Source organism: Dryas octopetala, chromosome 3, assembly GCF_963921425.1.
Source record: "Dryas octopetala chromosome 3, drDryOcto1.1, whole genome shotgun sequence".
Lineage (NCBI taxonomy): Eukaryota > Viridiplantae > Streptophyta > Magnoliopsida > Rosales > Rosaceae > Dryas > Dryas octopetala.
Genome location: NC_141368.1, coordinates 301,988 through 315,973, shown reverse-complemented (window position 1 = coordinate 315,973; position 13,986 = coordinate 301,988). Strand labels below are relative to the sequence as shown.

General features: G+C 34.7%; 1 protein-coding gene across 1 annotated transcript; it reads right to left on the bottom strand.

The window, feature by feature from the left end:
• Window positions 1-100: 100 nt before the first annotated feature.
• On the bottom strand, window positions 101-12,814 carry LOC147289097 (protein EXPORTIN 1A). The gene is made up of 32 exons (XM_086235507.1): window positions 12,444-12,814; window positions 11,408-11,524; window positions 10,898-10,990; window positions 10,715-10,786; window positions 10,301-10,408; window positions 10,121-10,203; window positions 9,474-9,612; window positions 9,322-9,390; window positions 9,116-9,193; window positions 8,568-8,630; window positions 8,432-8,476; window positions 8,012-8,119; window positions 7,813-7,911; window positions 6,841-7,038; window positions 6,037-6,096; window positions 5,514-5,624; window positions 5,217-5,314; window positions 4,824-4,932; window positions 4,518-4,583; window positions 4,245-4,343; window positions 4,084-4,164; window positions 3,835-3,924; window positions 3,290-3,375; window positions 3,111-3,191; window positions 2,848-3,030; window positions 2,552-2,618; window positions 1,805-1,915; window positions 1,549-1,656; window positions 1,332-1,469; window positions 1,126-1,263; window positions 940-1,044; window positions 101-677 (listed from the first exon to the last, which is right to left on the bottom strand). Exons 1-32 carry the CDS (start codon window positions 12,540-12,542, stop codon window positions 555-557), a joined length of 3,225 nt encoding a protein of 1,074 aa, XP_086091633.1. The 5' UTR covers window positions 12,543-12,814; the 3' UTR covers window positions 101-554.
• Window positions 12,815-13,986: the final 1,172 nt, after the last annotated feature.

The following is a 13,986-nucleotide window of genomic DNA, read 5'->3' as shown; positions in this document are numbered from 1 at the left end:
GTTTTGAGGATTTGAAAATCAAAAGGAAACATATATATTAAACACAATCGAATTACACAGATTTCAGCGTTCTCTAAGGGGTAACAAAAAATCAGCGCCCTTCATCAAAACATTGAGACAACCCATTGTATAAATAAACAAACAAAAAAAGGAATTTCTGCACAACCCTGCCACAGGTTAGTATACATTACACCTAAGACGAATCATCATCAATCAATACTAAGAGTCATTTAAACAGACTGCCTCCCATATCTGGCAAGTACAAAGATCAATATGGATCCAGTAAAACCCGTACAATGACTCTATATATCCCTCCCTAAATCAGCACCTACATACTCTACAGCCATCCAATAGATAGGCAGTGCAGCCAGCAGGCTACGGGTGCCTTTGTGATTATACTAATTTCAACTAAGAATATTCTGGAAACAAAAGGGAAACTAATTAGGAGAAAAAATGCTGTATTTGCATTGACAGATTCTGATGATGGAATCAAGGCACCCATTGCATCTCTATCGATCATTCATGAAACTAGCTGCAACAATAAAATTAGCCACCTAGGAATCAGCCATTTCATCCTGTATCTCATTGGGGGCAATGAGCCCAGGAATAGAAAGCATTCGTTGCCGCTCTCTTTCTCTCTGTGCAGCAGCCTCCTCTGCATAAAGATCTTTGTTGTCCTGCAAAAGAGTTAGAACATTCAGATTACACTCATCTAATCCAAATTATCTAAAAGTAGGGCGACACAATCACTTAGCTACATCCCAACATTCGAAGAATCGGAAAAGATGCAACACATTTTTTTACCAGGCAAGATGCAACATTTGAGATAACATAAAAAATTAAACAATATAGATGCATGTCAAATTTACCATGATTGTAAAAATAAAAGCATATTAATAGGGCAGTGCAAGCAAATATTTGATGCTTCAAGTAGCCTACCTGTGCAGAAAATTCTTTTGATTGCACTAGAAAGTCTCGAATGTGATTTTTAAATGTGGATAGGTCAGCCCTCGACTCAAATAGTCCATTCACAAATTGAGTAACCTGGAGAGGACCTTCAAATCAGTTATATACTTGAAAGAAAAAAACAAGTGCAAGATAAACAAAATGGTTTCCTATTTGTACCTCTGTTGCAGTCATGTTGGGGAATGAAGTACTTAGAAGCTTGATGGTATACTCACGAACAAAGATTCCATTATTTGGATACTGATAAGGAACCGTTGCAACATCCCACAGAGGCTCCGTCAACAGACCACTTTCCACCTGTAAATATGTCACTCTTAATTATACAAGCTCATGAATCAAGGGAAGAAGGAATAACAAGATCATACCAAGCAAAATAAATGTTGCAGAACCAAGACATGCAACTTAAACCCAGGCTTATGAAACGTGTCCGTCAAGACAGCAAAGATTTCTTGCTCGATTGTCAAAAAGTATGTTCGGTAAAATTGATTGCAGAACTCCGAATTCTGTCAGTTAAACCAACACATTGTGAGCATCTTAAATAGCATTACATTATAATTGACACAAATACACTAAATACCACACCTGAAAGTTCTTCAGCATCTCCAATAACAGGTTCAGTCCAGTTTCAGCAATGTTTCTTTCTGTGTGCCGAAATGCCCATATAATTGAATCCATGACGAGCTTTAGTTGCTGACGTATACCAAAATATGAAAACCATTCAGTCAATTCGTGATAATTATTTAATGTTAAATAAGCCAGTAAGCCCTCATATGTAACCAAATAGCACAGAAAATCAAGATACACGCCAAAAAAAAAGGGATAGAGATGAAACACAAACCGGAACAGATAATCGGATCAATGCAGGAAAACAGTGTGCAGCAATAGCACGAAGTAAAGAGAAGAACTTGAGGCGATGCTCTGGGTAATCTTCAAAATTTTTGGTGATCATCTGCAAGGGCACGAAATCCACACTTGTACGTAAAACAACTAACGTACAAATCAATTTTAAATAATTTTATACCACACACCAAAAACTATTTGGTACCAAAGGATAAGCAACATAATACATATCACCAACACAAAAATGCCAAAATCCCTCTTCAGCAATGTATTGTGGCGAAAGCAAAGCAACATATATGAACAAAGGGATGCAACATAAGAAGATTTGGGAAAACAATACTAACATGTTCAGCCACCACACGTAGTGTGACTGTAATGCAAGAAGCATCCAATTTTTAAGGTGCCCTTGATGCTCACATCAACTCTAAAAGGTGGGGGCATCTCAAAACTATAAAGCATAAAAAATTACAAGTGGTGGGACCACTTGATAGAACATAAAATTTGATAGTGCAGGAGTAGGAATTAATCAAGATTTATAAAACCTAAGCCACTTATAAACAAGCAAAGAAAAATAATTTCATAACAGATAGCACAAGACATATGACTCCTTTGATAATTTTCTGTCTATACTCAACAAAAAGTAATATGGGACATATAGACATATGGCAGTATTTTACTGGTGCTCAATATATTAATAAAGCATATTAATAGTTTGTCACAATTGCAGAACAGCCAACATCCTCACCTCCAATGTGCACTGGAAAACTGCTTCAAATATGCGATGCACATCGTCTATCATTGCACCTTTGTACCTAAGAACAAAGGATAAAAATTAAAATATGGGAAGACACTTACGCGAAAATAGCTTCTTTTTTCTTGTTAGAAAAATAGTATCATTTTTTTAACCCGAAGAAAAAGAAGTGGGCAGCAACAGCCGAGGTAATTTAGTTGGTTAATGTTGCAAGCAAGATACCATTTTCAAGCACTCTACTGACATGTAATAAAAGCAAAATGCAAGGTAATGAAAGAAAGATGGCATACTTATTTATGATTGTGGCAAAAAGTGACAAAACCTCAGACTCTCTTGCATCAGGCAAATTCCTGGCATAGTCACCAAGAACCGGATCCAACATTGGGGGCACAATTTGTTTTCCAATCTGTGGTTGGTCTTCAGCCTTGTCCAAAAAAGTCTCAATCAGCTTGAGTGTCTCTCTCTTCACCGACCTGTTCAATGGAGCAGATAAGAACATGGTATTTGAGGGTTGCACGCTAAACTGAAAGAAAATTTGTATAATTGGTCTAACCGTAGAAGTTTCACATAGGATGTTTTGGAAGCAAAGGGCCCCCCTTCGGCAATGCTACTAGATACGAGCTCACTGTACATCCTGTCCAAAATATATAGAGCCTCAAATAACTATATTACTTTAAAAATCCAATTAAATATCAGAAACTCAAAACTAACATCTGAACATGTCGGCCATACCTGTACACATTAAGCATGTCCAAAAAGATCAATGAAATCTGGGTTAGGAAAAACGTTCCAAGAGAGCTGGCAACGCTTGTATTTGTCTGCAAATCAACAATGACCAGCATGATCACACACAACACTCATGAACCAGTAAAAATGACCAATCAATGCAAAACAGAACCAACTTAAGGATAATCAACAACCACTAGCATAATCACAAAAGATATTGATATGACACAATAGGATGAAAGATCATTGCAAAACATAAGTAAAGAATTCACCACTGATGTAAAGGAAAGAAGAAAATGACCACGTACAAGGCCCACTTAGGATACAGAACACTTTCACAGAGAGCTGCTGTCTACAAAAAGAACAACAGCTCACCTAACAGAAAGTGCACAAATCTAACATAAAGAAATTCAACACTAAATCAACAACGGAGAAAAAACATGATGACAATCAGGCTACATTGTAGATTTATCAGCATCGTCTGGATGTTCGATGAATGTGGAACTATTGACTGCACAATACCAACCTATTAAAATGTGAAAAATTCATACCTGTAATATATTAAGCACAGTCCGAATTACTTCCTGGTCCTTCAGGAAATCAACACTTAGGCGTGCTTGCCCTATAATCTCAGCCCATTTCTACAGAACAAATGAATACCATAAGCCACAAGCTACTGTCAGCACTTACAAGTACATACATCCATTTCCTTTGCAGTGAGAGTGTGTGTGCATGAGATAGAGAAAGAGAGGATAATATCTAATTGGTCCTAAAACAATGTGATTTGTAATTAAACACACCTGATTTGGGAGATTCATCAATCTCTGTAGATATTCATCTCTCTTCTGGGGATCAGGTTCTGCATGAATCATATGACCCACCTAAGATAAACAAACAGAAATTGTTACTAACATAGCTTCCTGTAGAAATATCCAACAAAAAGGAAATAAAAAAGGCATACAGCTTCATAAAAAGTATGAATCTGGTGCGGCTCAAGATCAGCAACAGTTGTTGGAAGCCCTGTCAGGAGTTCAGACACAAATGGTTCGTTTTCTCCAACCTGAAAATCACAACAGCAGTAATGTACAGAATTTTGAATATTTTCTAAACATAACACAAAAAAATCATGAATGGCATACTTTTTACCCTGGCCAAAAGACAAGTTTACAACTTTTACCACAAGAACATTATAAAATGCTACCTTAAGGGGAAACTATCAAAATCCAAATATTACCTGTACAATGACAAACTTACGCTTACACTTCTGGACAATTTTCAAGAATGTGTCACAGGCCATGTCCTGAAACATATGTAACATAGATAAAATAGAACCCAATACTATTAACAAAGAAAAAGAAACTTGACAGAAACAGCATAAAATACTTTTATATATAATCCATATAATAGTAAAATTTTGTGACACTTAAAGCACCTCCATGTTATGTACTATGAATCAACACAAGGATACTATGAGATCTTATATATGTATGTATATATAACTAAAAAATCAACCTCCAACATCATAATAAAAAAAATATACCTGAACTCCAGGATGGGTTTCATGCATAAACTCAAACAACTTATTCACAACAGTCTTTAGGAACTTCCAATGAGCTCTTAAAAACCTTGGGTACTGTCCAACAACATACCTGAAGACAAAGCAAAACTTCAAACATAAGGATATTTATACTATAACAATACAGGTCATATCCACAAAACTATGTTGCTGTGACAAAGTTATCAACCACAGCATCCCAAAAGTTTCATTACCCCAAAAGAAAAGAGCATTAGAAACTCATGTGATTTTCAACTGAAATGGCGTAAGCCCTAGAATGCATTAAGCACTTATTGGTAAACATTTAGGGGAGCAGAACCTATTGCTTAAGATGAAAAAAAAAAAAAAAAAAAACCCTCTAGCATCGGGAATCCTTACATAATGTTACTTGCAATAACTGCTTTGTTGTCTTTCCCTTTTATGATTTCACACAAATTCAGCAAGTCACGAATGACCATTACCAAAAACCTGTTTTCCTGCAAAAAGCAAAGGCAACAAACATAAAAAAAGATTCTAGAATGATAACTGCATAAAAAGCATAAGACCATATTAATGAAAAGGAATTATCAAAATAGATGCAGAATATGCACAAAAAGGAACCATATGGTTTTATCCTAGCATATAAGAAAAAATTATTTAAGGAATTTCCTACATAGAACAGAGGGCAAAGCATACCTGTTCTTCCAACATGGAACCAGATATAGACCCTATTGCCCAGCATAATGTGTTTAAGTTGTTCCATGCCCAATCCTCACCACTCAGTTGTTTGCTTAATTTCTTTAGCATCTGTGCTCAAATGTAAATAGAAAGAAAACTATCAGATAGAAATATTTATAGGATTAACTACTTCACTGTTAGAGATTCCCCACAACTGAGATTACACCAAAAGGAATATTCTCACTGCATGCTCAGATTTTCTTGGGGAGGTGGATTGGAGAAAGTTCATTACGATGCAGAAAAAATATCATGAAAGCAATAGAAGCTATGTATGTCCAGAAACTATTACATATATAATTAAATAAATAAAACTATTTTGCATATATTTAAATCCAGGCAAGATAACATCATGCTACCAGCATCCCCGTGCACGGATATGCATAAAAAGAACCTATGGGATCAATATTAGCTAAACTATTGTTTATTTTTCCTTCAAAGACAAACAGACTGGCATAAAAAAATAAAAAATAAAAACCTTTACCTGCTTCTCAGTGTCCTCATGGTCAAGGTGTGACAAATATATTAGTGTCTCCCTCATGATCTGCAAGATAAAAATAGTACCAATAACAGAAACAAATATGAAAAACATTTAAGAAAGAAGATAACAATAATCCTATGCATTTGCTATTATTGGCATGCCAAACACCCCAAAGGGTCTTCCTTGGATTAAAATAAAATATGCACATGTAATAACAAATTCTAGGTTTTATGAGACCTTAAAGAAACCAAAAATCATTTAGAAAAGACCATGTTTGCACATCCTGTAAAATGAATCTTTTCTATATTAGGAAAAGACCAAACCTAAACCTGTAGTTTCTATACTAGTTAGACAAAAAACATAGATTTTTAGACAATTAATTCTCTAGAAAGATTGAAGAGGAGAGCGCAAAAACATTAGCCCATATTCTTTTAAGATGAAATACAAGACAAGACGAACAAGATGTTTATCAATGCACAACCTTCAAACCCCAAAATTACTAGAAATAAAATACATTTAGCTCATAATGCCCACCAAATCAAGCTGGATTGGACTGACAAGCATATCCCTAATATGTTGACAATGACACCGATAAAGATGCTAAAAATTTAATTCTTCTCCAAAGATAATCACTCCCTCCACCATGTCATCAAAGATTTTAATACTTCTTCTATTCAGAAAATCTAAAGTCAAGCCAAATAGCCCCAACATATAGAAGTTAGCCCATTTTCCCATTACAAGAAAAGTTTACCATCACTTTAATAGCTTAGTAATTACAAACACATCAGCCAAATAAGGTTGTATCACCTTATATTGAACAAGAACATCATTGTCCTTCAAGGTCTCACGAACAATGTTCCCATTCTCATCTTCAACAATGAGAACCTCTTCTGGCTTGGCCATACGACAAATCATAAGTAACCTCAACTTTGACATGATACCAACATATATTTGCCGCCTCTGCAAAAGTTGTGAGCCGAGGCCATCAACCATACCAGGAAGCATCTGCTTATTCAATACAACAGCACAAACTGACACAAGTAAGCCTTCCAATACAAGAATAACTCCAAAACAGACCAAGCAAAAACAATAAAACGACAAAGATGCAAAAATGTGCAGATGAGTGTGTGACCCAGGGCATAAAAGTGTATAATATGATACATAAAACGAATTTTTTAGGAATAAAAACTACTTTAAAAAAAAAGCTCCTAAAGAATTAGTATTATCTAAAGTCTCCCAAATTTAATTTCCCAACAAGAAAGTTAAAAGCCCCAAAACACATTCAACCTCATGCATAAAACATATCCACTTTTAGTAAAACAATATATACCAGGACAAACGGATCACAAATTAAAAAACCTTTGGATTTTCATGGCTAATGTGATTTTCTACATGGTTTACATTTGCAATAACATGAAATCTAAAGCACAAACATAACTTCCAATGAGCAAAAGGGATATGAACACACATGCTCCATAACAATCTGCCTCCAAATTTGATGGTAACGGTTTCAATTACTAACAAGGAATGAACTCCTACCTATCTAATACCACTTTAAGAGCACGACTTGTTATTCAAGAAGTGACAAAACAGATGTTAAAAAAAGTCAAACTAAATGAAATAACAAGGGGATTCAAGTGAAACTAGAAGATACACTCTTACACGTTTCAAAAGGAAAAATTCAATTCAAAAACTTGATCATCTGTTCCCTATTATATGAAAGTAGATCACCTTATATCAAAGCAATAAAAAGTAAAAATACAAAAGTATCTACATTACCTGAAGTCCCATCATACTTGCAGTTGCTGCAGGGTTTTCCAGATTATGTTGCGCCTCAAATAGTTCCAAAACCAAGGAATTCCAATAGTCTAAGCAAACCTGCTCGACCATACAACCAAAGTCCAAGTCAAGTCATTAGTTCAGCTGTCCAGGCAGAGAGGAGAAAGAAAGAGAGAAAGCACATCAGAATTAACCATACCTTAAAAACTTCTGTGTCGTCTACATATGAAATGTTTATAAGATATTCAAGACCCATTAGCAATGCAGCTATATTCTCTTGTGTGGTTTCGAGAACCCGAATATGTGACTGCATAAAAGGGAGACAATAAGTAAAGTGCTCATGAGAGGCTAAAAGATTAATAATAATAGATGTGAGTATCTTTTAAAGACAAGAAAACACTAGGTACAGGTAATGCAACAAATAAAACCAAAATTCCAGCCCCGAAATAAAACTTCAGACTCATTTGAACCAAAAATGAACAAATAAAAAGTCATGAACCAAAACAGAACTGATTCATCAATGCAATCAAATTTTTTATCTAGACCAACTCACACAAGGCCAGTGATGGTCACTGCTAATATATCAACATATTATTCATTGGAAAGAGAAGAAACTTGCCTTGTAAAACGAAGTGAAAAACAGTGCCAAGTTCTGAATGAATGCCTGAAGAAACATATAAAGAAACTAGTTAAACACATACATACTCACACACACACACTCTCTATGGAAGCCTATAATCATTAGAAACAATTACCTGTTCCTCGCCGGATCCATTTGCATAAGCCTCAGGGATGTTTGTGGTAGATGGGAGAATAGTCTAATCGGTGCCATTAAAAACGAATTCAACCAAAAAAATTAGAAAAATACAAGTATACAGATGAAAGTCATTATATTACTAAAATAATAAAAGAAAATAAGAGATTTTGCAAAAGAAAAGGTCCATGAAAATATGTATAATTATATGTGTGTACTTTCTATGAAAAATACTTTGGTCTTCGGTATATTTTCCAAATGATAGGAAAAATGTGCACATTTTTTAAAGAGAAATCTATAGAGCATACAACATTTTTCATTACTAATATATGAGAAAAAAAAAAAACTGAATATGCATACCGATTTATAAACTTGTCATCTTCATATTTTTTGGCTGAATTTTTAATGAGCATTTTAAATAAATTTACTGAATTATGCACATGTATTCTATACATATTTTTCTCATCCTGTGTATTCCTAAACATGTATAAATCTGAATGTTAAGTTCAAATGAGGTGGAAGTATATTAAAGAAATTTGATACACACACCTGTAACTGCACCATGAATATATTATACATCTTAACATACTGCGGATTGTAGAAGTCACCAAAACTAAGTGCTGCAACCTGCAAACCAAAAAAAGCTTATGATAAAACCTAAGTAATTAAAAAACCAAGGACGGCATAAACTCCTTTTTTTGGGATAAGTGCAACAACCACATAATTAATTGAATATAAATGGAACAACAATGTACCTCTGTTAAACATTGAAGGGTGAGATTCCGATATGAAGGCATAGGAAAAAATTTTAGAAGGGTTTCGAGCTGTACAGTACACACACAATATAGAATGATAAGCATAAATCCTAACACAGGGTAATAGAACAATGCAAGAGTATTGTACACACCAAGGGGGATTCAAAAATATAACCCAAGGGAATCCATGAGAGGAAAGCATGCAATGTGGATAGTGTTGCGCGTATAAGCTCAGTTCTTTGAGATGCTGATAGTACATACAAGCATAACTCATGAATGAGTTGAAACTCACTGCAAATAGATCGAACAGAATAGGGAGTAAGAGATTGGACGAACACAATAAATTCACATGAGACAAGTATTGGAACAAGAAGAAAGATTGAAAACATGCCAAGACAGACTAAGCATAGAAGCATAACTTCAAACAAAAATATCGAGATTAGAATGTCATATCAGAAAAAAAAAAAAAGAAATAACTGTGTACACCGTGGCAAATGAAGTCAAACAAGGTTAAGAACAAAATAAAAGGCAATGCCATCACAGATTAACTTTCATCAACAACTCTTCTTTCTTCTATATTTTTTTGAGGATTTAAAAAAAAAATCATCTGCAGAAATTTTGCAATGCCCAACAAGCAGAGAATCTAATGCTCTAATGACTATCACTAAGGTGCAAGGCAACATCATAAACTCTATACTGAAAAAGATGAGGCCAAGAAAAAAATCCTAACATAAATAACAGCTAAAGATAGAATCTCACTGCATTATGAATAAAGATTCCAAAGTCATCAGGCAATTACCTGTTCAATGATTGTTTAAGCTCTTTAATCTTCAGCTGTGTCATTTCCCCCCTTGAGAAATCAAAAACCTCTTCACTTAGAAGCTGAAGGTAACACATTCAAGCAATTAGTAGTGACCCAATGAAGCCATAATCTATTTGATTTCAATCTTTCCAAAAATTAAAAATAAAAAAGGCTTACTTTCAATATAGCCATACAATTCTCACAAATCGTTTCACTAGTTTTAGCTGCAGAAACGAGATCTGGAACAAAACTTTGCCATCTAACAGGCCAATCATGCTTCAAAATCTGTATATTGAGTAATCTCATTATAACAAAAACCACATTAATTTACAGCATATATTCAAAGCTACCAAAGCAAGCAATTTCAGATTTGAATTAGAACAAGTTAGTTTTAGATGCACATAGATTCTCTGAAGACAGTTATAAATGCAATAGAAGTGAAAATACCAAAGCCACAACGAAGAAGTAAACATGACCTTGCTCGTACTCAACACTGTTCATCTCACACCAATCATAATGGTGCAGGGTATAACAATTAAAAAATAAAAAAGCAATGGAATAAAACTTGTGGAGAGTGAAATAAGGAAATACCTGAACCAAGATAATATTAAGTTTGTTGACATACAGCCTTTCCATTCGAAAAGAGGCCTCATTACTTGAAAGCTTCACAAGAGGGACCAAAGGTAAGAAAAAAATAAAGTATGTGAAAGCCAAAAAAGAGATTCAACACTAGCAAAACATCCCCTCCTCAAAGATTTACGGCATGAATCATACCTGTACAATGACATCAGAGATATAATTTTTCATTCCATCTCGCTGTTCAACAGGCAATGCATTCCACCTGTACTTGATAACCCCTTCTAGGACCTGTATGTAAGATGGAAAGAAGACCTCATAAGATCACCAACTTAAATAGCGATGGGTAAGTTTTATACAGGTTGTAATGAAAAGTTGAATAGCAATTTTTCCAAAGCATCAAACCATTGGAAAGCTGAATGAATATGCAGCAAGAAAGATTAGATGGTATAAACGTTGTGTAGGCTTTAGTATGAGCCTTCTTTAACAAAGGACAGAAATATGATCCCAAGTAATCAAGTTGATTATTATGCCAGTCAAGTCCACATAAAGCATTTCTAGTTTTGGTAGTTTTGAAAGGTCTGTCTGAGACCTGCTGAAGCCTTGCTGCCCTACTGCAAGGACCATCTGGGCATCTGACGGCGGCCTAGTTAGACTTAGACAAAGGAAAACTCATTGTGTTATGGATTGTTATGCAACCAAACTGACCTGCAAGGCAAAGAACTTGGTGTTCAGGTTCTTTGTGCTCTGTAAAATGTGCACAACTTGAAGCCACATATCTGGATTGTTTTGCAAGTCCCGCAATATCTGGTCTGCAGCTGTCCGCTGTGTCACCAATATAAGGGGCAAAAATAACTTCTTAGAAAATTAACTACTTGGAGTTCAGCACACAATATTACATGTTAAGCATACAATTCACCCACTCATTCATTACTCAAATACAAATACACACAAAAAATAAAAACATAAGTCTTTACTAATTTTATTTTTATGAAGGAAATTGATATGTTATTTATAAATTCAATTTGGCTGATAAAAAAGTAGCAGTCTTAGTAACAATAATGTAATAAAGTGGACACATAATTTCTTAAAGAGGAAATTATAATGTAATCACACAAATAAGCAGTTAATCATCAACAGTTCATCATGTCATGGGTTGTTTGGTTAGCACCATACTGTAGACAGAATTTCAGATATTATGATTATTCAAAATCTGAGACACAAAAACTAATTTTCCTTTTTTTTTTTTGTTTAACAGTATCAGCAGCCAAACCGAGAGGGAACAATTACCAATTGACTTAAATTTCACACTGAAACAATTATCCATGCATCTAATAGTTTCTGAAATTTTTGAAAATAGCATACAAATATTTAGGCGACTATTAAACAACTCTCTTCCTAACAAACAAACAAGAAAACTACAAAATAGGCAGATAGAAAATGTCCAGTAATCCATCAAAACCTCATTTGTTCCCCAAGAAAGACACCGAGGCTAAACCCTAAATGCCAATAAAGTAAAACGCACCCCCAAGTGAAGGCTTTCAAGTGTTAAACCCTAAGACTGAGAAGTTGAATTTTCCGCTACCCTCTAAAAACCCAAACAGAAAACTAAAAGGTTCTTTAAGTGAGACCTCGTAAGGTTTAAACCCTACGGCTCAAAAACCTCAATTGCACTCCCAAATTGGGCACACTTAGTCGGAAACCAAACAGAAAGCATGGAGAGAAAGGAGCAACAGTCCCTCACCTCCTCCTTAGATCCGGTGCCGTAGAAGGCTGAGACGGTGGCATCGAGCAAGCCGACGTCAATCGGTTGGCTCAAGTCCCTAAGCTTCTCGGCCGCCATAGCCAGAGCGTGAAGATAGAGAAGAAAGAAGGACGATCAAACACACTCCGATAAACCCTAGAGCCTGAGAGTGTAGAAAGGACCAAACCCAAACCCTAGGAGAGAGAAAGATTCTACAGAGAGATAGAACGAGAATAGTGTTGAAGGGAGCGAAAGGGTGTGTGTTAATTATTTATATTAATTTAGAAAAAGATAGAGAGGGGAGGGAAATAAAGACAGCTTGAAAATGAAGCAGTAGTGAGCAGCGAGTGACTGAGGGGTTTGAACTTTGAATTGGGTCTTCCGTTTTGCGTTTGCCTCTTCTTCTTATTTATGGTATTATATTCTGACAAAAACAAAAAGTATTATATTATTATTTTTGGATTTTTGGAATTTGGGACTTTTGACTCTCAAGTTTGTTTGTGTGTGCACATGTTGATGGTGCAATAGTGTCTGATGAAATATGAAAAAATTATTGAATATAACTAATATATTGTTATTTGGTGTAATTAATTTAATAAGGATATTGTTGAACGACATATTTATATTAATAGGATCTAATATTAATAATATTTACTCATATTATAATATATAAATTAATTATACCACATGACAGTATATCGATTATACAAAATAATTTCTTTAAAATATGAGTTTAGTTTTGTTAATAAAAAATGAAAAAGTTAAAAACATCTCATTGTTTATTTTTTAAACCTCACAATTTTTTTAAATATTGTCAACTTTATCCCTCCAAATGTCATTAAAGGTTTATTCACATCATTGCCCCCTATATGATACACTTTTTCTCACTTTCCTCCCTGAAACTTAAATTTTCTTAAACTGTCACCTGAATTTCACACAGTTGTTTCAAAAGACTCTATGTCGGCAACTTTGTCAATTTTTTCGTTAAAATAGTTAACGTGACACCTATATGGCATGAGTGAGACCCTTTTTTAGTTATGTAAGATCCATGTGGACAAACAAAATAATAAAAAATAATTTTTAAACTAAAAAATAATAAGATCCATATCAATTTTTTATAATTTTTAGTGTCTACATGGATGTTACATAACTAGAAAAAGGTCTCACACATGCCATATAAATGCCACATCAGTTTTTTTTAACAGAAAAATTGACAGAGTTGACGGCATATGATCTTTTGCAACAACTGTTTGAAATTCAGGTGGCAAACTGAGAGAATTTAAGTTTCATGGGGCAAAGTGAAAAAAATATATTTTACAGTGGGCAATGGTGTGAATAAGCCTTAAAAAAAACCAAGACATAGACATCCTCCCACCCATATTGTCATCGGCTACACCATCGGTTGGTATTGCCTCTCATCCTAACTCTTCATTGACGGGTGATGGGGCCGACGACATTGGTAGGATAGATGGGACGAAACACTTGGGTTTGAGTTTGGATTTTTTTTATTAAAGCTAAAATTGGAAAATTTAGAAAAATTGTG

What these genes read in the sequence shown, in the direction of transcription:
- LOC147289097 (XM_086235507.1), bottom strand. Translation starts at nt 12,542, where the DNA reads ATGGCGGCCGAGAAGCTTAGGGACTTGAGCCAACCGATTGACGTCGGC. An exon ending in TCTCTGATGTCATTGTACAG is followed by an intron (nt 10,787 to 10,897) that starts GTATGATTCATG and finishes CCTCTTGTGAAG; the next exon opens with CTTTCAAGTAATGAGGCCTC. An exon ending in GTTCCATGTTGGAAGAACAG is followed by an intron (nt 5,315 to 5,513) that starts GTATGCTTTGCC and finishes TGCTTTTTGCAG; the next exon opens with GAAAACAGGTTTTTGGTAAT.